General features: G+C 37.9%; 2 protein-coding genes across 8 annotated transcripts in view; both read left to right on the top strand.

Moving 5' to 3' along the window:
• BRWD1 (bromodomain and WD repeat domain containing 1) overlaps positions 1-21,443 on the top strand; it is a 134,192-nt gene extending 112,749 nt beyond the window's left edge. For both annotated transcript variants that reach the window (XM_063601440.1, XM_055105204.2), the window contains 5 exons: positions 3,114-3,334; positions 5,273-5,440; positions 5,997-6,896; positions 8,240-9,157; positions 18,218-21,443. In XM_063601440.1, coding sequence (XP_063457510.1) covers positions 3,114-3,334; positions 5,273-5,440; positions 5,997-6,896; positions 8,240-9,157; positions 18,218-18,573 — 2,563 coding nt within the window. In that variant the 3' untranslated portion in view covers positions 18,574-21,443. The remainder of the gene's footprint in view (positions 1-3,113; positions 3,335-5,272; positions 5,441-5,996; positions 6,897-8,239; positions 9,158-18,217) is intronic.
• PSMG1 (proteasome assembly chaperone 1) overlaps positions 10,058-22,565 on the top strand; it is a 168,952-nt gene continuing 156,444 nt past the window's right edge. For 2 of the 6 annotated variants that reach the window (XR_010111149.1, XM_063601441.1), the window contains exon 1: positions 22,083-22,366. Coding sequence is in view for 2 of the 6 variants with exons in the window: in XM_063601441.1 (XP_063457511.1) it covers positions 22,233-22,366 (134 nt within the window). In the remaining 4 variants the exon portion in view is untranslated. Of the gene's footprint in view, positions 22,555-22,565 lie in introns of all 6 variants that reach the window. The other 4 variants (XM_003823920.5, XM_024927024.4, XM_034948153.3 and 1 more) reach the window with 4 other exon arrangements.

The following is a 22,565-nucleotide window of genomic DNA, read 5'->3' as shown; positions in this document are numbered from 1 at the left end:
GGCTAATTTTTTGTATTTTAGTAGAGACGGGGTTTCACCGTGTTGCCCAGGCTGGTCTCGAACGCCTGAGCTCAGGCAATCCGCCTGCCTCAGCCTCCTAAAGTGCTAGGATTGCAGGTGTGAGCCACCGCGCTCAGCCCTATTTATTTTTTAAGACAGGGTTTCACTATGTTGCCCAGGCTGGGGTCTAGTGATATGATCATGACCACTGCAGCTGCAACTTTCTGGTCTCAAGCAGTCCCTCTCACCTCAGCTTCCCGAGTAGTTGGGATAACAGGGGTGTGTCACCAAGCCTGGCTAATTTTTAAAAATTATTTTTTGTATAGATGGGGTCTTGCTATGGTGCCCACGCTGGTCTTGAACTCCTGGGATCAAGATCCTCCCACCTTGGCCTCCCAATATGTTGGGATTACAGGCGTGAGCCACTGCGCCCAGCCTGTATGCATTTTTTTAAAAATTTAAGACTGTGTTATTTAATCTTTAGAGTACTGTACATTCTGAAAAGACTAGTCATGGGTTTTACAGCTTGAAAGCATTTCTGTGAATATAGAGCTGTTGTATTGGTTTGTAATTCTATAAATATGTAAAATTATAGATTTTTTCAAATCTTATTAAGGATTATTTAAAGTGTCATTTGTATTTTGCATAAGAATTGGCTCTTTAATGTAGAGTCGGAGTCCCCAGCACCCGCTCCCTGTGTAGACTGGGCCACACAGTAGGATGTGATTGGCTGGCAAACAAGCATTACCACCTGAGTTCTGTCTGCTGTCAGATCCATGGGGGCATTCAATTTTCATAGGAGCAGGAACCTTGTTGTAACTGTGCATGCGAGGGATCCAGGTTGTGTGCTCCTTATGAGGATCTAATGCCTGATGATCTGAGGTGGAACAGTTTCGTCTTGAACTCTGCCCACTCACTGGCCCCAGTCCCAGTCCATGGAAAAACTGTCTTCCACAAAACCGGTCCCTGGTGCCAGAAAGCTTGGGGACTGCTATGTAGAGAATAATGTGATTTTTATGTATGGTCTTTTGAGCATTTGATTGTGTAAGGGAAAATGTACCCTTGATACAATGTACCTCAGTATTACTGAGGATTATTTGTAAAGAAATGTAAAATGAAGGATTTATTAACTTTCTCAGTAATTGTATATTAATTTACATTCTATATTCTTTGACTATGTAGTTTAGATTAATATCACATTTATAGGTACTTTATGTTGTTACAGTATAAAAATTGAGTTGTGCAATGTTTAGTTTGTTTCCATTTATATTTTCAACTGTGCAGTATATCCCTTGATGGGATTTCCTTGTGGTTGCTCTGGGGACTACACTATGCATCTCAATCTATTGCAAACAATCGATTTTATATTAATACTATTTTTATTACAGTACATATAGGAACTTGGCTCTAGTATAGCTTCCTTCCATCCCCTTCCTAGGTGGTGGTGGTATCAGATCACTTTTTTTTTTTTTTTTTTTTGAGATGGAGTTTTGCTCTTGTTGTCCAGGCTGGAGTGTAGTGGTGCGATCTCGGTTCACTGCAACCTCCGATTCCCAGGTTCAAGCGATTCTTCTGCCTCAGCCTCCTGAGTAGCTGGGATTACAGGCACCCGCCACCACGCCCAGCTGATTTTTTGTAGTTTTAGTAGAGACGGGGTTTCACCATGTTGGCCAGGCTTGTCTCAAACTCCTGACCTCAGATGACCCACCTGCCTCGGGCTTCCAAAGTGCTGGGATTACATGCATAAGCCACTGTGCCCGGCCTTATATTTACTTTTGTTCTCTCCCTTGATTATTAACGGCATTTAAAATTTTTGATATTACAGCCTTGTGTGTTATTATATAGACAATTATTGCTTTAAAGAATTGTGATTAACTTTAAGCTTCAACGTCTAGATACCACTTAAAAGGCTGTTTTGCTTTTGTTTTAAGAAACAGGGTCGGCCGGGCGTGGTGGCTCACGCTTGTAATCCCAGCACTTTGGGAGGCCGAGATGGGTGGATCACGAGGTCAGGAGATCGAGACCATCCTGGCTAACATGGTGAACCCTTGTCTCTACTAAAAAATACAAAAAATTAGCCGGGCGTGGTGGTGGGCGCCTGTAGTCCCAGCTACTCAGGAGGCTGAGGCAGGAGAATGGCGTGAACTCGGGAGGCTGAGCTTGCAGTGAGCAGAGACTCTGTCTCAAAAAAAAAAAAAAAAAAAAAAAAAAAAAAAAAAAAGAAACAGGGTCTCGCTCTGTTGCCCAGGCTGGAGTGCATGGTGTGATCATAATGTCATCGTAATGTCAAGCTCCTGGGCTAAAACGAGTCTCCTGAGTAGCTGCGATCATAGATGTACACAACTATGCCCAGCTAATTTTTAAATTTTTTGTAGGCATGGGGTCATGCTGTGTTGCCCAGGCTAGTGTTTGAACTCCTGGCTTCAATTTATCCACCTGCCTTGGCCTCCTAAAGTGCTGGGATTACAGGCATGTTCGGCCATTTCTTACTGTTTTAAAGGAAAATAGGATTATCTCAATATTCATTCACCCATATTTCTCACATGCCTTAAACTTCCATTCTCCTTTCTCATAATTCCTGGCCTAGTGGCCAACCATGGTGAATGGGTGCAGTTAGATGTAAATAGTCTGGTCTTGGGACAAAAATCATTTTGTTCTGATGCCTTTTTTTAACTTTTCCTGTTTAGGTTTTGTTGATTTCTCCTCTTAACCATATTCTGTCTTTAGGGACATAGAAATAAGAGAGGAGAAAGTTGGGTCCTATTGAGGCTTACATTGGTAGTATGAATGAATGCCTATATGACGTAAATGTTGGTTCCTCTTAGCATTTAATCCAAAGAATGTAAGGTATTCAAATAATTTTCTGTAACTTTTACTTGGAACATTGATTCATTACTCCAAATTTGAATAACAGTGTGTTAAATTTAGAGTTAGGAAATACTACTACTAATCAGTGCCAGAATAAAATGTTAATAGTGAATATTTTAATGTTTTGATGATAAAATTACTCTCAGTTTAAGAAATATGATATACTTCTATTTAGTCATTCTCTGTGAACCAATTATCTTTGTATTTTGTTAAATACTGTTTCTTTTGTTCATATGTTTGGCCAGAAACCTCAAGCAGAAGAGGTTAAAATCTCAGACAAAAATAATTCCTGAGTTGGTAGGTTCTCCTACCCAGTCTACCTCAAGTAGGACAGCTTATCTTGGAACCCACAAGACAAGTGCTGGTATCTCTTCAGGTGTTACTTCTGGTGACTCTTCAGATTCAGCAGAATCATCAGAAAGGAGGAGAAGAAATAGACCTATAACAAATGGTTCTACATTATCTGGTGAGAAGTGAAATACTATGTTATTTCTTTGCTGAGCACCCAAATGTGTAACACTGGCCGTTACTAGAGATTTAGAGGAAAATATAAAGATGTGGCCTTGACACTGAAAGAACTTACAGTTTAATGGAAGAGATAAACATAATAAACATGGAACAATTCGATTATCTTCTATAAGTGCCATGCTTTGTGAATGGTACATTTATATTGAATTTTCAATTACGTGATACATAGATTCTTCACACTTGGTGTGCAGCATCTGAAGTTTTTGTATCTTTTTAATTTAAAAATTAAGAAGTACTGAGAATCAATGAAGTTCAAAGCTGATGACCTAGTAAATTCTAAACTGTTCATGTTGTTGCCATCTGGTAGCATAACTGTAGCTGATGCTAACTTTGTTAACATTGTACAAATGAGGCTGTGGTGTGTATCTATTTCTGTACTGCTCTGAGTGGTTTTGCTGAATTATGACAATAGCATACTATTTACTATTATAATTGAATCATTTATACATATCTTTTACCTAGTATTTCAATAAATAGTATTGACAGCATTGAAAAATATACATACAGATAAAAGTTTGGAATGGAAGTGGACTGTGATAAAATGTGGAGAAAGACAAGCAAGTTCATGTGTATCACATTAGAACTGTACAGTGTTTTAAGGGATACATTCATAGCATGGAATGTCCAATCAGAGTATGCTGGAGTAATTGAAAATGGCACTAGTGATAAGTGGACACATTACAGCCTAGTAGCAACTATGAGAAAATGCACTGAAGGAAAGAAGGATGCATTTTGTGCATATGAAAAGACCGTTTTGGGGAATGTTACAAACAATGGGGTCAAACAGATAGAGTACAGTCAAAGTTTAGCAACTTTCGAGCCTTGCAGAAGAGTTTGGATTACTGAACTGGGTTCCTTATTGAGTGATAGAGTCACATTATGTTTCAGGAAGATTAAGTTTGGCAGTGATGTGCAGAGGGAGGGGAAGAGCCTGGGAAAACAGGGAGTCAAGGTGATGGATGGTAGAGTTGACAGGAGTAGCTGAGGTGGGCAAACAGTAGAACAAGTTCAAAGGATGAACCACAATTTGGTGTCTAGTATTTTGGTATCACAGCCAGTTTTCTTTTCTTCCCTCTCATACTCTCTCTCTCATGTAGCTGTTATGTAAGAAATGACCTTACTGTGCTGTTAGGAATGGGTAAAAGGATGGTGAGACATGCAAACTATGACTTCTGAAATGCTGGAATTGAAATGATGGTGTCTTTTTTATATGAAATACCTATCTGATATCACAGAAGGGAGTAGATATGGAGCCAATTAATTTAACTAATTTATTTTTGAGACAGAGTCTCTTTCTGTCGCCCAGGCTGGAGTGCAGTGGCACGATCTTGGCTCACTGCTACCTTCCCCTCCCGGGTTCAAGTGATTCTTCTGCCTCAGCCTCCCCAGTAGCTGGGATTTCAGGCTCCTGCCACCACGCCTGGCTAATTTTGTATTTTCAGTAGAGATGGGGTTTCACTATTTGGCCAGGCTAGTTTTGAACTCCTGGCCTCAAGTGATCCACCCACCTCGGCCTCCCAAAATGCTAGGATTACTGGAGTGAGTCACCGTGCCCGGCCTGCAGCTAATTAAATTTTTAATTGGAAGTCTGTTTATAAAATACATAAACTATATTTTGTAAATCTACACTAGGATTAATCTGTTATTTTTAGAAATAGAATTAAAAACTATTTGGAATGCTGATTATGTACCTTTTAATACTCCAAATTTCATCAGCTTTTTTTGGGAATGGTTTTTAAAAAATACATTCTAAGCATTTTAGGAATCTGCTTTTGTAGTAATGTTATGTAATGTTCAGAGTAATGTTATGAACTGCTTGCTTATGTGTGTAAAGACAGGAGAATATATGTAACTATTTACACTTTATTTTTCCTAGAAAGTGAAATGGAAGATTCTTTAGCTACCTCTTTGTCATCGTCAGCTTCCAGTAGTTCTGAGGAAAGCAAAGAGAGTTCCAGAGCTCGTGAATCCTCCTCACGCAGTGGGCTATCCAGAAGCAGCAATCTCAGGGTAACCAGAACTAGAGCTGCTCAAAGAAAAACTGGTAAGAGACTCAGTAGTACTTTTATGGAATGTATATCAAAAGAATCCAAAAGTTACAAATTGAATAGATTCTCGATTTAATGTATCTACGTAAGATTAAGTTAATGTCCTTTAGGTTCCTTAGATTTAGGAAGGAAATGAATTTTGGCATTAAAAAGTGAAGAAAAGGCTGGGTGCGGTGGCTCACGCCTATAATCCCAGCACTTTGGGAGGCTGAGGTGGGCAGATCACCTGAGGTCAGGAGTTTCGAGACCAGCCTGGCCACCATGGCGAAGCCTTGTCTCTACTAAAAATACAAAAAATTAGCCAGGCATGGTGACTGGTGCTTGTAATCCCAGCTACTCGGGAGGCTGAGGTAGGAGAATCGCTTGCACCCGGGAGGCAGAGGTTGCAGTGAGCCAAAATTGCACCATTGCCCTCCAGCCTGGGGAACAAGAGCGAAACTCCGTCTCCTCCCCGCCCCCCAAAAAAGTGAAGAAAATCATTAAAATAATAGTCATTTAAAAATGTTGAAATAAGGAAAATCTTTTTAATCTTATTGTTAACCTTATTTCTAGGTCCCGTTTCATTAGAAAATGGATGTGGCAGAAAAGCCACTCGAAAGAGAGTCTATTTAAGTGATTCTGATAACAATTCATTGGAGACTGGTGAAATTCTAAAAGCCAGAGCTGGAAATAACCGAAAAGTCTTAAGGAAGTGTGCTGCTGTGGCTGCCAATAAAATAAAGCTAATGAGTGATGTAGAAGAGAATTCTAGCTCTGAAAGTGTCTGTTCTGGTCGGAAGCTGCCTCACCGCAATGCTTCTGCTGTAGCTAGAAAAAAGTTATTACATAATTCTGAAGATGAACAGAGCTTAAAGTCAGAAATTGAAGAAGAGGAGCTAAAAGATGAAAGTCAACCATTACCAGTGTCCAGTTCTCACACTGCCCAGAGCAATGTTGATGAATCTGAAAACAGAGACTCAGAGTCAGAAAGTGATTTGCGGGTAGCCCGGAAAAATTGGCATGCTAATGGTTACAAGTCCCATACTCCAGCACCTTCAAAAACAAAATTTCTTAAAATAGAGTCTTCTGAGGAAGACTCTAAAAGTCATGATTCAGATCATGCATGTAACAGAACTGCTGGCCCATCAACGTCTGTGCAGAAACTTAAGGCAGAGAGCATCTCAGAGGAAGCAGATTCTGAACCAGGAAGATCTGGTGGTAGGAAATACAATACATTTCACAAGAATGCGAGTTTCTTTAAAAAAACCAAGATTTTGAGTGACTCAGAAGACTCTGAATCTGAAGAGCAAGATAGAGAAGATGGGAAATGTCATAAAATGGAAATGAACCCAATTTCAGGAAATCTGAACTGTGACCCTATTGCTATATCCCAGTGTTCCTCAGATCATGGATGTGAAACTGATTTAGATTCAGATGATGACAAAATAGAAAAACCAAACAATTTTATGAAAGGTAATTCAAAACATTTATCTTTGTTCACTGATTGACTCTCACCATCCTTTTATTTCTCTTACACACATTGATTTTTTCCCCCCGAAAAAGTTTCCCTTGAAACTTTTTTCTCTTTGCTGTTTCTCTCCCTCCCATGCATTGTGTTAGCCTTTTCTGTTCATCCTTTATATTCTTATGTGCATGCGTAACTTTTTATTGAGTATAATTTTATTCACCTAACAGGCAATCTTGGCCTTAAGAACTATGTCTATTGAAGATTTCACTTCTTGTATTGATGATGGGGATATATTATATTAGAGATGGGCTTGAATAAAGCAGAGAGGGGCACATTTATAAGCTGTGATGTTGATAGCTTAAGTAGTAGACAAAAAGGGTAGGACTATTTAAAAGAGATGTTAGTAATAGCAAATAAAACAGTTACTGAGCTGTTTCTATTAGGAAGTTTTTCTAAATGTTTTCCATTAATAAGCAGTTTAGTCTTCATTTCTTTTATGAAGTAGGTACTAGCATTATTGTTCATTTTACAGGTAATAACTGGAGCACAAAGTGGTGAAATAACTTGTTGAATTAAGATTGTACCCCTGGTACATGGGGATTGATAAAATACTGTAGAGCAGAAGACAGCTAAAACTAAGATGAAAAGTAATTGTGTGATTGGAACTTGGGGAGTTACAGGGAGTTTCAGAGAGGCTGAGTGTTAAGTGATTACTTTGCATATGCTAGTGCTATGGTAAACAGTTTAGTTGTATTCATGTTAATATTATAGTGTCAAGATCATGGGATGTTATTGAGAATGTGTTGAATTTGTGAATGGTGCTGAGGATGAAAAAGTTACTGCTTTAAAGTACAGTCGTGCTGCATAACAGTGGTGGTCTCATAAGATTATAATGAAGGTTAAAAATTTCTATTGCTTAGTGAAGTAATCATAGCTGTCCTTAAGTCCTAGTGCAGTGCATTACCTTTTCTGTTTGGATACACAGACACAGACTTACCATTGTGTGACAACTGCCTGCAGGATTCAGAACAGTAGCATGTCATACAGGTTTGTAGCCTAGGAGTAATAGGCTATACCATATAACCTAGATGTGTAGTAGGGTGTACTGTAAGGTTTGTGTAAGCACACTCTGTGATGTTTGCTTAAGACGAAATAGCCTAACGATGCATTTCTCTGAATGTATCCTTGCTGTTGAGCAACATATGACTATACTAAGAGGTGTGTACCATTCCATTCACTGCAATACCCCCTTCAAATTAATACGAATTCTGAACTTGTTTTTAATATTGAACATATAATTCCTTTAGACTTACAAAAGATTAATAGAAATCTGCTCTTTAACTTTTAGATTCTACATCACAAGACAATGGACTAAGCAGAAAAATTTCCAGGAAAAGGGTCTGTTCCAGTGACTCAGACAGTAGTTTACAGGTGGTTAAGAAATCATCAAAAGCCAGAACAGGTCTCCTGAGGATTACTCGAAGATGTGCAGCCACGGCTGCCAATAAGATCAAGCTCATGAGTGATGTAGAAGATGTCAGTTTAGAAAATGTGCACACTAGAAGCAAAAATGGAAGGAAAAAACCTCTCCATCTTGCTTGTACTACAGCTAAGAAGAAATTGAGTGATTGTGAAGGAAGTGTACATTGTGAAGTACCAAGTGAACAGTATGCCTGTGAAGGCAAGCCACCTGATCCTGACTCCGAAGGTAGTACAAAAGTGCTTAGTCAGGCTCTAAATGGAGACTCAGACTCTGAAGATATGTTGAATTCAGAACACAAGCACAGGCATACCAATATTCACAAAATAGATGCACCTTCTAAAAGAAAAAGTTCCTCTGTTACATCTTCAGGAGAAGATTCAAAAAGTCATATTCCAGGGAGTGAGACTGATAGGACATTTTCTTCAGAGTCAACCTTGGCACAAAAAGCTACTGCAGAGAATAATTTTGAAGTGGAACTGAATTATGGGCTGCGCAGGTGGAATGGCAGAAGACTCAGGACCTATGGAAAGGCTCCTTTTAGTAAGACAAAAGTGATTCATGATTCACAGGAAACAGCAGAGAAGGAAATAAAAAGGAAGAGATCGCATCCTGAATTGGAAAATGTGAAAATCTCTGAAACAACTGGGAATTCAAAGTTTAGACCTGATACTAGTTCCAAATCATCAGATTTGGGATCTGTAACTGAATCAGATATTGACTGTACTGATAATACAAAAACCAAAAGGAGGAAAACGAAAGGAAAAGCAAAAGTAGTTAGAAAAGGTAAAACTTTTACAGCTAACATATCTAAAACTGTGAGACGTCAAAGACAAAGCAAACGCCCTAGGTTAAGTGTGGATGATAATGACTGGGAGGATTTGGACTATGCAAAATCTAAAAGAGTTCTTCGACGTTCAAAAATAAAAACGAGAAATCAGGGTAGAAGGACTGTGAGATACCATGATGGGGATGATGACAGAAGTTTAGAAAATGTGTTAGATTTCAATGGTTGCACCTTATGACCTTGAGGGAAAGCCAGTTCATTTAAGAGGAAATGGACTGGCATTTATGGTGAAAGCTGGCTGTTAAAATTATTTTTTTGTCTTACAATTCAGGGAATATATTTATATTTTTCTATGAAAAGTTATGAATGTGACTAAATCATGACTGTTATTTTTATTTGCACTTGCTGGTCTTTGTAGCAGCATTCAGCACAGGTGCCAAAATATGCTTCATTTTGGGGGCAGATCTATTTTGACAGTATTTGACTACATATAGTAAGAGTTTGAAATATGTTAAACACTAGACATCCTGGTTATCAAAACCAATGAGCATTACTTTCATGGCAGCAAGTGTCATGCAGTTATTTTCTGAATTTGTCAAAGAGGCAGTAGTTTCTAACCCCTGTTCTATAGTAGTTACAACAATTTCACAACCTATGTTTACAGATTCTTCATAAATACATGCATACTGACACTATAATCATGGGAGGTGTAACCATGATTAGTAGGCGAGGTACCTACCACTTTTTTTTTTTTCTTCCCCTGGCTACTTGAGTAGAATGCATTATACCAGATCTGGTCACTTTCATTGAAATGGTTTCTAATTTTCTTCCCAAGTGCTGTTGGGTTTTTTTCTTCTTAAGGAAAACGTTGTCACTTTTATGTTATAAACTTGAATTTATAAAGTGCTGGTAAATTATTTTTAATGATTTGAGTGCATGTTTTAAACCTCTAGGACCAGAGCATAGTCAGAGCATTTTCTTTTAAACTGTGCACTAACAAAATGCTATATAATCTGTCTTCTGTCCAAGATCTCCTGGTTTCCATTGTAAGGGATTTAACCAAAATCTTGCTCTTCCATAATCTTACTCTGTGAAATAGAGGAATTCGTGTGCCTTAGATTTAGAAGTGTGTTCTTTAATAGAGTGTACAGGGCTAAGAGTATTTAAGTTAACATGTAGGTTTCCCCCATCTGTATTCCAATTGTAGAGGTGAGTTTTGTTAAGAGTACAATTGCAAATCTTATCTATATAGGAAAATAGCTAAATGTCATTCTCCATCTCTTTGTTTTAGTTTACTGCTTCCATGTGCAATCCTAAGCATTCTTTGCTGGGGCAACTAAATGTATCTTTATTAGTGACTTCTAGTCCAAATATAAGAAACTGTCATGTTTTGTGGGAAAATAATTTTATAATCCATTTAAAGTGAAACTTTATCACACAAATAGTACACTTATTTTCTAACCAAATACTTGATAGGTTATGCTACTCCAGTGTAGATGGCCATTCCTAACTTGTTTGTGCCTGAAGATGGACTTGATTCAAATGGTTTACATATTTAGTGGGTAAGGGATATGTTACAGTACCCCACCTGTAAGTTATTTATTAGCCCTAATTGTGTTTGATTTCAGAAAAATTAACCCTTTTCTCCTGTGTATCTTTGAAGTGGCAGATAAGGTGAAGCATCAGACTGGTATCAATATTAGACAGTGTTATTTATTAGCCCTAATTGTGTTTGGTTTCAGACAAAACCTTTTCTCCTGTGTATCTTTGAAGTGGCAGATAAGGCGAAGCATCAGACTGGTATTAATGTTAGAGAATGTTCTGAAGCGTTCCTATTTTGTAGTTATCTATTCCATTTGACATAGTAGAAGGTACATTTTCTTTCTACTCTGATGCATGGGGAAGGATGTTTTTGGACATTATCAACTGAGATAGGTGGGAAACCTCCTCTCATTTGTGGCTTAGAGAGCTATCACCATTTCAGAACTATGATGCTTTTCTTCTCAGAACTTGTGTTAAGTAGATAGTAAACAGATTGATTCATGATAATTGTCCTTGACTAAGACTGAAAAGACTAATGGGATGCCTTTTACTTTGCTAATTTTAAAAACTGGTGATAGATGTCAAATCCATTAATTTATTTAAACTCTTCTTAACCTTCTCTTTTATAATCTGTTCTCAGGTTTTAACTCCATGTTTACCATCATTTGCAAAAAGGTACCAAAAAAATCCATAAATAAATATGGAATACATTCATAAGTACATACATTCTTTTGGTATAAAACAATATTTTGACAGTTTAGGCTTCATTAATAGAACTATTCTGATTATTTGGACTGCATTAATTGGTCATTGACTGGCCATCCAATTATCATTTTTTCTTTCAGTCCAAAATAGTTAGACCCTTGCATACAGAAGTGGTATTTTGGTTTTTAATCAGATTTGGTTTCATCAGAAGAAGCAAGAATGGACCTGATGTCTTTAAAAGCATAGCCGACAATGGTAGCTTCTCAAGTTATGAAATAAAACTGAGAGATAATGGAGAAAATAATTTTTATGGGTTTTTTTGGTTATGGTGCTATTCCTAAGGTTAACTTTGAATATGTGACACACTCCTAAGTACCTTTAAGGAAAATTAATAAATCATTAATAGTTAAAAATGTTTACATTGAGCACTAGAACATGTTTGGCTTTTTTTTTCTACGTTATGCAAAATGCCCAGGGATTTAATGCACAGGTGTACTTTAATGTTTAGGGTCAGTTTGTAGTATTCTTGAGAAAAAGATAAAGGGTTATAATTTGAATGTGAACTGATCCAGAAATAAGTGCTGTACCTTTCCACTGCACTTGAAGTTCAACTTAATGGTGTATGTGAAAAACAAAAACTACTTTGGTTGTGTATGTCCAAAATCCTATGGTTTTATTCATTTATGGTTTTACAGGCTTTGAAGTACTCAGATTTGATTTTTGCTTTCTTGGAAAGACTCACTTTACCAAGCATATAAAGGAAAAATGATTTCAAACATTCACAAGATAGATGAGTGTTAACAAAGCTTTCTTTTTTCGTGTCCTCCTTATTTAAAAAGGTATACTTACAATGTGAAGTAACTTATGAATAAAAGGAAAAGTTTATCCCATATTCAAATAATTCCTAAGGTCAGCCTCCCTTTTTGTAAGTGGCAAATATCTGATTAAATCATTTCTCAGTTTATTAATCCTTGGAAACAATGATATAGCAGTTACTCACAGCTTGTAAATTACAACAGAAAGGTTCCTTTCAAATAGTAGAGCTGCACCTAAAGAGGAAATTGGGTTTATAAGAAAATGGAGGCAAAGAACTTAAGTTTTAAGAAAAAGCACTTCAAAACAGAAGGGCAAATGGAAAAGGGGAATATAAAACAAACCAATAAAAATACCATCTGAGGGTGTTACTGTCCAAAAGTAAAGAATAAGATGCATCACTAAGCCCTTTGCACTCGTTATGACCTCGTAAGTAAAAATTATCACTTAGAATAAGGGGTGCACACTACATTCCCTCTGTCTTCTAGACTTTTTTTTTTGTAGAAGAATCAGAAAACAATTTACTAACCTCCCTGTTTGATATTAAAAACTAAATAGGAAGAATTTTAATATTTTCTGTTAGTACAAGTTGAACTTGATTGTGCCAACTGAAACCCCAGAGGTTTGTATATCAGTAGAATGCAAGAACATTGTTAAAGGTGCTTACGATCTTTTTTGTTTTCCTTTCCACTCCATTGTATCAATTTTTTGAGTAACTTTTAAATGGCTAGAAAATGGTCTTTTTGCTTTGCCCTTTTAAAGCTGAAATAACCAGCTCCATTCTTTTCATGAACAGTAAGTTGATATATTTATTTATCAGGTATCTTGCAGTTGTCACCAAATACTGTAGTTTTCTTATGTTGTATGGAAATTATAGTTCAATTATTTTAATGTGATGGAGTGCAACAAGTCATTGTAGAACTTTTCACCTGTTAATGTTGAAGTTATACCTCTGAATTTCTGCTGTGGATATCAAGGAAATAATAAAGCAGAAACCCCAAGAAATTTGCAACTTTACAGTTTGAGACTGTCTCTTATCCTAGTATTTGGGAAGAGAAGGAATAAATTTGTCAAAACTAGGTGAGAAAATAGAGCATTGTGGGAAAAACTGAGTCCAACTAGATTAGCAAATGTTAATCCCTAACTCAAACTGTGAATAGTAAGGATTGAAAAGTAAAGTATGTAATGCTAAGGGCTGTGTTGTCTTTTCTTATGATTTTAAGTTTTAAAGGCTGTTAAATTACAGAGATGTTGCCCAAGGATACATGGGGATTCTCAAAAGTAAGAGATTTTTACCTTTTTCATAATCTGCCAAGCTGGTTCCTAATATATTGTTAAATTGGTAGAAAAATATCTTTAAATTGGTGTCTGCTCAAGAATTGCTTTTCTAGATTTGATGGAGGGAGGGGGAGAGTTACGTCATTTGGATTCTACCAATCTGCAGGCTCTATCTTTGGCAACATGTAAATAACTAGACTACACATCTGTTTCTCAAGTATGGCAAGACCAATAGTTTGAATTTAATTATCAATGCTATGGTATACTTTCTGGTCATATTTTATGTCAGTTTTAAGGTAAGTTTTTTCATTTATTAAAGCCCTTAAATGAGATTTTAGACTGCCAAAGAGAAGAGGCAGTCCAATTGACCTAATTGAAATGAGATGACCAGTATATAGAGCTTAGATGGACTGTAGCAGCTCTACCCCTTTGTTTTACAAGGTAAATCATTTTAAAAATTAACTTTTTTGATCAGTGGGTAAAAGTTAAAGGGATCTTTAATTTTTGATATATTCAAGTTAATTTTCTAAATGTGAATCAGTCCTTGGACTGCAACTATATATTCACCTACAAAATCCCAGTCAAAAAATTACATGAGCCTGTCAAGCAGATCTTTAGTTTTCCACTTCACATAAGATCGTTAATGTTCTAAATTAATCTATTCATTTAGATGATTTTTTGTCAGTTCTTAAATGGGATATAATAAATTTAGCATTTTCATCTTAACAAGCAAAAGAGTTAAAAAACAAAACAAAACACTACTCCAAGCCAAATACATTCTAGCTGGTTAATTCCAGACTTGTCCCAAGTGGTTCCCCAACCTCTTTTCCACTGGTAATTTCTTTTCATGCAGGCAGAATATAGGGGTGCGAGGGCTGTGAGTTTTACATATGAGCTTGGATAGGGGAACTGAAGCGAGTCAGGAGCCCTGCTGGAAAAGGGGTTTGCCACTGGATTGTCTGTGGCCTGGTTTCTTTCCAGTAGTACAGTAATAGGGTAGATTGAAAACAAGTATTTACTTCTGATTCTGCCTGCATTTAGTGTGAAATGCTCTTAAGGTATTGCTTCTAAAAAGCAAATTAAGCAGTTAAGGTCCCTGAATTCATATTTCAAAATAAGGCTTTTATGAGATTTTTATTAAAAATTGCAATAGCCATCACAAATCTGAGTTTTTCTAGGGGTGAGAGAAAACTGTATTGTGATGAGCTAGATTAGTTGTAGTTCCAGAATAAGAACAAAAATTCAGAGTTGTGTGGTGCCCATCATTGAGTAAATGAACCCTAAAAATGAATAAGCTAATGAACTAGTTCATGGAATTATTTCTGATGGTCTTTTGACCTGATGCTGCCATACTGCAGTGTTACCAGCTCCCCCTAGAAAACGGAACTGTTTAAAAACACAGCAAGTTACAGAAACCATTTTATTCTACAGCCATTGGGGTACTTCAGTTTATGGGATGTTTTTGGAAACTTCTGCTTTGGGAGGGATGAAGATCATTGATAAATGTTATTTGCTTTCTGAGTTTTGCGGTCATTTCATTGCTTATCAATGAAGGGCAGACAGAGGAGAGAATATCTCAAGTCTTTTCTGATAAAAGGCTTGCTTGAGGGAGCTTATAACTTGCACCTAGAGGGTTTACCCACTTTGTGGATTTGATTTATCCACCAACCACAGCAACCAATAATGTCAAGATTCTAGGAGTTTATGAAAGAGGCTAGTATGTTTTCATTTTGAGTCAGACATTCTTTTCTCATTCTCAAATCTGTTTTAAATGCTCCAATTTTAAAAATGCCGATGAAAATTTTATAATGCTTCTGTAGTAATCAATATGCAGTTTACTTTGAATTTAGGAAAACAGTTTTGTATGATGAAATATTGTGCAGAATCTGTAAATAAGGTAGCTTAAAAATAAAAGTCTAATTAGAATATGATTAATCCTTAAAATGTAGAAACTAGAGATTGTGTTGAGTCAGAACTGTTATGTTTGTATCCAGGTTTCTATTCACCACATATACCATCTTAGAATACACACATATCTGTGAGTTATAATTTAAAGTGGTCATCCAGGGAAGTGATCATGGAGTGCTTCTACAGATGTACAGTTTTACACTACTGATGTGTTCTTGCCATACCCAAGTAGGGAATCACTTCCAGGAAAACAACAGTCCTCAAGCACTCAATGACTTTGTAAACCCATGACTGAAACAAGAATCATCTGAGGCAGTAGGACTGGTGGGGATTCTACTGACTTCTTAGTATCACATGGCACCATCACAAATGCATTGTTAGAGCAGCAACATCCAGAGTTCTTAAGCTTGTACCCTAACACACAAATTTGACTTCTAACCCTGAAATATCCTATATATATTTCTAAAACTGTTTGTAGTTTTCTTGAGAATAAAGCACTTTATAATTTACTCAGTTTTCAGTAATAAAATTAACACTGACTTGAATGTATTTAAAAAAATTCTCCACACTTTTCTGTCTTCCTCAGATTGTTTTTATCCTTATTCTATGAAATTCCTGTTTTATTGTCTAAGACTTAGGAGATTCAGCTTTATCAAGTTAGAGTACAATGTAATTCAAATTCTCCCTCCTTTGGGCATAGTTACTGAAGTTCAAATTTCCTTAAGTATTTTTTAAAAACCTGATTTTAGTTTTTTTTTTCTGCAGAATCTTAACTTTTCCATTATTCCGGATGACAAATAAACATTTATTAAAATGTGTTAGAATTAGTATTTACTAGGTTCCTAAATTGTCAGTATAGGTACTTTGATCACACATCAAAATGGAATTTCTGCAAACTTAAAGCATTTTGTTACAAATTGTAGTTGAAATAGAATTTTATCTATTTGACTGGATGAATAGGTTGTTGGGAATGAACCAGTTATCTGTTCTTTTCTTCCAAATGCAAATGGTGCAGCTAGTTGATAATAGTATATTCTCATACTACTATAAAGTGCAAATTTCACCTTAATTTTGCATATTTTAAAATTTTTGTTTACCCTTTGTAGCATATTTATATTTTAGCATTTGCTAACATTGATTTAATGTGTTAAAGATTCATTTTGGATATAGGGTTGACTTGTTGGAGATACTAGTTCATAATTTTAAAATTCCCAAGAAAAGTGTCTTTGAAGTGGTAAACACAGTGCACTTTAAGCCACTTCTCTTCCCACAGAGCCCAGCTGAAGGAGGTAAGGGCATGCTGCATGAGAGTAATGCCGTGATGAGCGTCTTACTCTGGTAAAATGCCATTTACAATGCCTGGAGACAACACTGAACAAAACATAGTGCCCTTAGAATTTCACTGGAAAAGCATGTGAATCACATAAGTTAGTTGGCAAAAGGAACTGATGTGTATGTGGTGGGGTTGCTTTGAATATATTTCCTAACCTATTCTGGGGAGAACGCTCAACTGATCTTAGAGAAGTGTGAAATCAGTTTCATAGACTTAGGGAAAAATCTGAAGTGCTTGCACTGTGAGGGCAGAGGCCTGCCTCATTAATCTAGCTGTATGAACATGTCAGTCCACAGAAGCAGTTTTTACCTGTACTCATCTGCCCTTCAGTCAGCTTTGTGACAGAAGGGCAAACATCTTCACAGAAGAAAAAGTTCAGAAGGTTGGCATTGGTAGTTTCATTGCTACAGAATAATAGTGTTACTTGATAGTATCTGACTAAAAGAGCTCTCATTTTCTAGTACTTAGTAGTAAAAAGAATGTGGTGGAGTCCTCCAGATGTCTAGTGTGGGTGGGGAGGATATCAACTGGTTATTTCAGTGATCTACAGCCTGACCTTTTGAACGCTAAGTGTCTGGAAACTTCAGGCAGGGTCCTACAAAACAAACTGCCATCAAGATTGGTGTGTACCATGAAGGCAGTTTTAGATAGTTTGACTGTTCATGGCTGCAAGAAAGACCTAAAATTCAAGGGCCCGTGAACTTCAGATACGTAAAAGGAATATCACTTCTGAAGAGTACTAATTAGACTTCTTTGTGAAATTTGAAAATTTGGCTTTGAGACACTGGTAACAAACATATCTGAGCCCTCCTAAGTTTGGTCAGCATGGAGTAGTAGTTCTGGCATCATGTGGCTGTGTAGAGCTCCAGTGTGATTTCAAGCCCCCTCTAAAAACTGCCTTAGTCTGCATGAAGGAGTTAACTCTCCAAAGTGCTTTTTGTCTGGCAAATCCCTTCACAATTTTCACCTCTCGTCTAAAAGCTTCCTTAAAGGAAGCCTTCCTTGATCCCTTAGGCTAGGTTAGGTTTCCAGTCTGTGTTCTCATAGCACTCTGCACTTTTTGGTTCCTTAAAGCAACTCTGTGTTATTTTTTAGAATTTTAATCTGAATCTCGTGTGTCACATACCTAGGTCAGAAAATACTGGAACAATGAAATTAAGATTTAGTAATTCAAATTATGTAAAATGCTCATATATATGTTTTTAGATTAGCAGCTTTATGATGCCGATGCTGAAGGAACTTTTCACCCCATTCTTACAAGTCTGCTACTGTTTTAAGTGACAACCTTATAGTTGTAGATAAGCAAATGTAAGGTTATATCAATGTGAAGCCCTTAGTATCACATTTTAAAATTTATCATTTAGCAATATGACTTTTAAATTTATTGTTTCCGAATGAGTGTTGTTGAGGAATGTTAGCAGTAGTAAAATCTTGTGTTACAAGATTTTTGCATTTACATGAACTTTCACTCATTTTTCAGAATTTGTTCCTAGAGACAGAGAACCCAATACAAAAGTGAGAACATGTATGCATAATCAGAAGGATGCAGTGCAGATGCCTAGTGAAACTCTGAAAGCAAAAATGGTACCTGAGAAGGTTCCCCGCAGATGTGCTACTGTTGCTGCAAATAAAATAAAGATAATGAGTAATCTAAAAGAAACGATCTCAGGACCAGAAAATGTCTGGATTAGGAAGAGTAGCAGAAAACTGCCCCATCGAAATGCTTCTGCTGCGGCTAAGAAAAAATTACTGAATGTTTATAAAGAGGATGATACAACCATAAATTCTGAAAGTGAAAAAGAGCTAGAAGATATTAATAGAAAAATGCTTTTTTAAAGGGGGTTCAGATCCTGGAAAGAAAATGCACAATAGTGACTATGAGAATGTAGAAGTGGCATCTGAAAACAATTGGTACACAAGTAAACTGGCAGTTACATTCTGCTCCCAGCTCTAAAATTACTCCCTTATTGGCATCTTTGGAGGAATTTTCTAAAAGCCATAATCCAGTGGGTTCCTCCCAGTCAGCTCTTGTACAGACATGTGCTCTGGGGAATTCTGAGGAGGAAATAGATTGCAGAGTCTGTAGGTGGAGAGGTGGAAAGAAAAGACAAATGGCCTGCTATAAGACTACTACTATTCCTTTCCAGAATGCAAGGCCTTGAAGACATGATTCCTTAGAGGAAGAATATAATGGGAAGTGTACAGGCTAGGAAGGACTTGGAGTGAACAAATTTCAAAATCTTAACCTGATGCTAATTTTCAGGGTTCTCCATTACAGTGTAAAAATTCAGACCACGACAACTATGGTGTCATGAGGAAAAAAATTCAGGCACTTTTCCAAAGGAAGTGCTAATGGGCCTATTTGACTTCTGAGTGAAGCAAAAACTCTACCCAGATCCAGTACCTACAATTCACATCCCCAAAGGTCAAAAACAAACTAGGAGGACCTGGGAATTTCAGCTGGAGATACTGATTATTGAGTTCTGAAGTAGAGTGTTGGAAATAGGCAATTAGAGAAAGTCCATTGATGTCATTTTGTTTATAATATTGCAGTTCATACTGAATGACCACTTGATATGACTAATTCAGGGAATATATATTTTTCTATGAAAGCTATGAATGTTACTATCACGGCTTTTCCTTATTTTTACTTGTATGTAGCAGCATTTACAGAAATGCCAAAAATGTGCCTCATTAAGAGGCAGGTCTTAATCAGTTAGATAAAAATAAAATGTATAGCTTAAGATCAAAACAGTCATATTTTTAGATACAGTGAAATCTTTTCTGTTTCTCTACAGCACCTTAAAAATTAGAGCTTGAATACTTTGAGTAAACTTACTACAATCTCATCCCAACAAACTTTAATGGTAGCATGTTTGGCCTATTTCATTGTGGCCTGTGCTAGGATTAGAAAATTTGGTCGTGGTATAACAAAGAAGTGTATTTACAATAGGATTTAATTTGTTGTTAATATGTATTTGTTGAAATTAAAATTGCCAGATTAAATGAATGTACTGTCACATCTTTTTAACATAGTAACGTGTTACTGGAAAAATTAAGTTGTTGAAAGTAAGTTGTTTTCCCATTTAAAAATATCTGAATATATGATTTGCATGTGTAAATCTGAAAAACTAAACTACAGAAACCTAGGGTTTTCTATTTCTTTTTTAAGTCAAATGCATTTTTTTTTGTTATACAGATGAACCAAGTGTCTAAAATACTTGAGAAATTTGTGGTTGCATGTCTGTTTTAAAAAAAAAGGCTTTTTGTTTTTTAGCATAAGCCAGAATATTCTAACCTACTAAGTCTGTGTCCTTTGCTCCTTTTGTAGTATACTTTCATCTAAATTACTGATCCCCAGTATGTTGATACACAGGTGAGAAAGGGAAGAATTCCTAATAAACTGCTATTACTTTTAGGTGCATGGGGTTTGATTTTTGAGCTCTAATGAAATGCTTAAACTTCTTTCCAGTTCAAATTTTACACTTAATTTATAATATTTATTGAGTATATTATGTCCTCAACAAGTAACTATAAAATGAAATACTTGGTGAAGACTATTTTATGCAAAGTTTTTTTTTTTTTTTTTTTTTAGCAATTTCAGTGTAATGAAAGAATTTAAGCTTTGAATTTATAATTTGCTGTGGTGGGGTTAATTTCTGTCAGTATTTGAGATTGTATTATCAGTCTTGCATAATGAAATCCTTTTTTGGCTAAGTATTCGAACATATTTGCCTTTTTAAAAAGTGCTTGGCCTAAACTTATTGTAACTGCATGAAATAAGCGTTTGCTTAAAACTTAACATTGTAAAATTGTTCTCTCTGAAATGTGTGCAGAATTTAAATCATGGCCAAATGTATTACTATTACCCTATTTACAGTAATTTGCTTTGCAGAAAATATTTCTTCATCATGGAACTGTGAAATCAAATTGAAGATCTTACTGGTAAAAATGACAAATTAACAAAAGGACTAAGACAAGTGGTGCCCAAACAACCTTTTTATTCTGCAGTTCCATCATCATAATAGACCAGTTAACCCAGGAGTCCTAATGTTTTAAAACATCATTGTGGTGATCTTGTTTGTTCTATCTCACTAAGGATATCCAAAGTTTCCTAAGCTCTTACTGGCTAGAAATTTAGTCTTAATTTTATTGCTAAATGTTTAAATTTTGCTTCCAAACTCACTTCTTTTTTTGCAGATGTGTACATCTGCTAAATACTAATTTTATGTAAATGATTTTGTTGATTATCTTTCCACATCTTAAAATGTTTCTAACAGCTTTGAGATTTTATCTCAACAGGCTCTCTCTGACCCCAAAGTAGTACTTACCTTCGTGACTACTGACAAAGTCACAAAATGCAGGCGATGTCATGTATTTCGGTACAACTAAATCTAGGAAACGGTTTTATTTTTCATTGCATTACTGCATGTTTTCATTTAAATTATGTCCCCTTTTTCTCTTGCTTGAAACAGTGCTCCTCGAACTTTGTCTTCCAGCACATTTTAAAGAGAACCAATTAAAGAACAATCACACATTCTTATTAAAGGCTATTTAAAAAGAAACATTTTGTATTAGAAAATGGCCAACTTTAAAACACTATTTTTTACACTCATAAAAATGTTTTTTGAATCGCCTTGACAATCATCAGCTTTTGAAATGTGAATTCCTATCGCCAGAGTAAAGGTCTCGTTTTTATACCACCACGAAGCGCTGTATTTCTTGCTGCCCTTGCGTCCGCCCGTGCCCGCTGTCTGAGGGCGCGCCTGGCTACGGGGGCCCTCAGTACCACCGCGCCGCCACCTACCTGGGCAGTCGAAATTTGGAGCGGGTGCTCAGTACACTAATGCTACCCCAGTCTCTCCTAACGCAGAAGGAAAATGGAAACGGACGATGAGGGAACGGCCCCACAGCTCCCGGACGCCACGGCCAGCGGCGCTGGCTCCGCCCCTGCACCCCTGGTTCCGCTACCGCCACGAACGGAGGCCCCGCCCTCCTCTCGCCCCCTGCCCCTCTAGCCCGCAGTCCTCCCACCTCCTGGCGCCCGCAGGGCTCAAGCTGCGAATGAAAGCCTTTGGGGGCCGGACGCGGTGGCTGAGGCCTGTAATCCAAGCACTTTGGGAGGTCTAAAGAGGACGATCGCTAGAGTCCTGGAGTTCGAGACCAGTCTGGGCAACATAGCGAGACCCCTCCCCCAATCTGTAATTTAAAAACAAAAAAGCTGCGGGGACTGCTGGCCCAGGGCGTGACAGCGCGGGCGGGCGGTGAAGAGGGCGTGGCCGCGAGCTCAGGGTGTGCCTGGGAGCGATCCCTGCGCGGGGCGGGACGTAGCGCCCGCGCGGTGGGGGTGTGGCCGCGAGCTCGGGCTGTGCGCGGAGGGCGTGGCCTGTGCGGGGCGGGACTTATTGCCCGCGCGGTGAGGGAGCGTGGTCTCGCGCAAGCCGGCGTGCGGTCCCGCGGCGCTGCAGTTGTGTCCAGCCGGTCACGGGGCGGCTATGGCGGCCACGTTCTTCGGAGAGGTGGTGAAGGCGCCGTGCCGAGCTGGGACTGAGGACGAAGAGGAGGAGGAGGAGGGGCGGAGGGAGACGCCCGAGGACAGGGAGGTGCGTCAGCAGCTGGCGCGGAAGAGGTGAGGCACCGGGATAAGGGCAGCGCGCTCACCGCAGCTGGAAGGTGCGCGGGCCTGGCAGCCGCGTCGGCGCCTAAGGCCGGGGCTCCGCGGTCTTCCGAGTGGCCTCCGCGGTTGCCGCCTCTCCGTGGCTCTGCTTGGGCCCTGGGTCTCCGTGAAGCCGCGGCGTCCAGCGGCGCCAGCCCCAGGTGTGTGTGGT

This window comes from Pan paniscus, chromosome 22, assembly GCF_029289425.2.
Source record: "Pan paniscus chromosome 22, NHGRI_mPanPan1-v2.0_pri, whole genome shotgun sequence".
Taxonomy (NCBI): Eukaryota; Metazoa; Chordata; class Mammalia; order Primates; family Hominidae; genus Pan; species Pan paniscus.
Note: the sequence above shows the minus strand (reverse complement) of the source record. Positions and strands in the feature narration are given on the sequence as shown.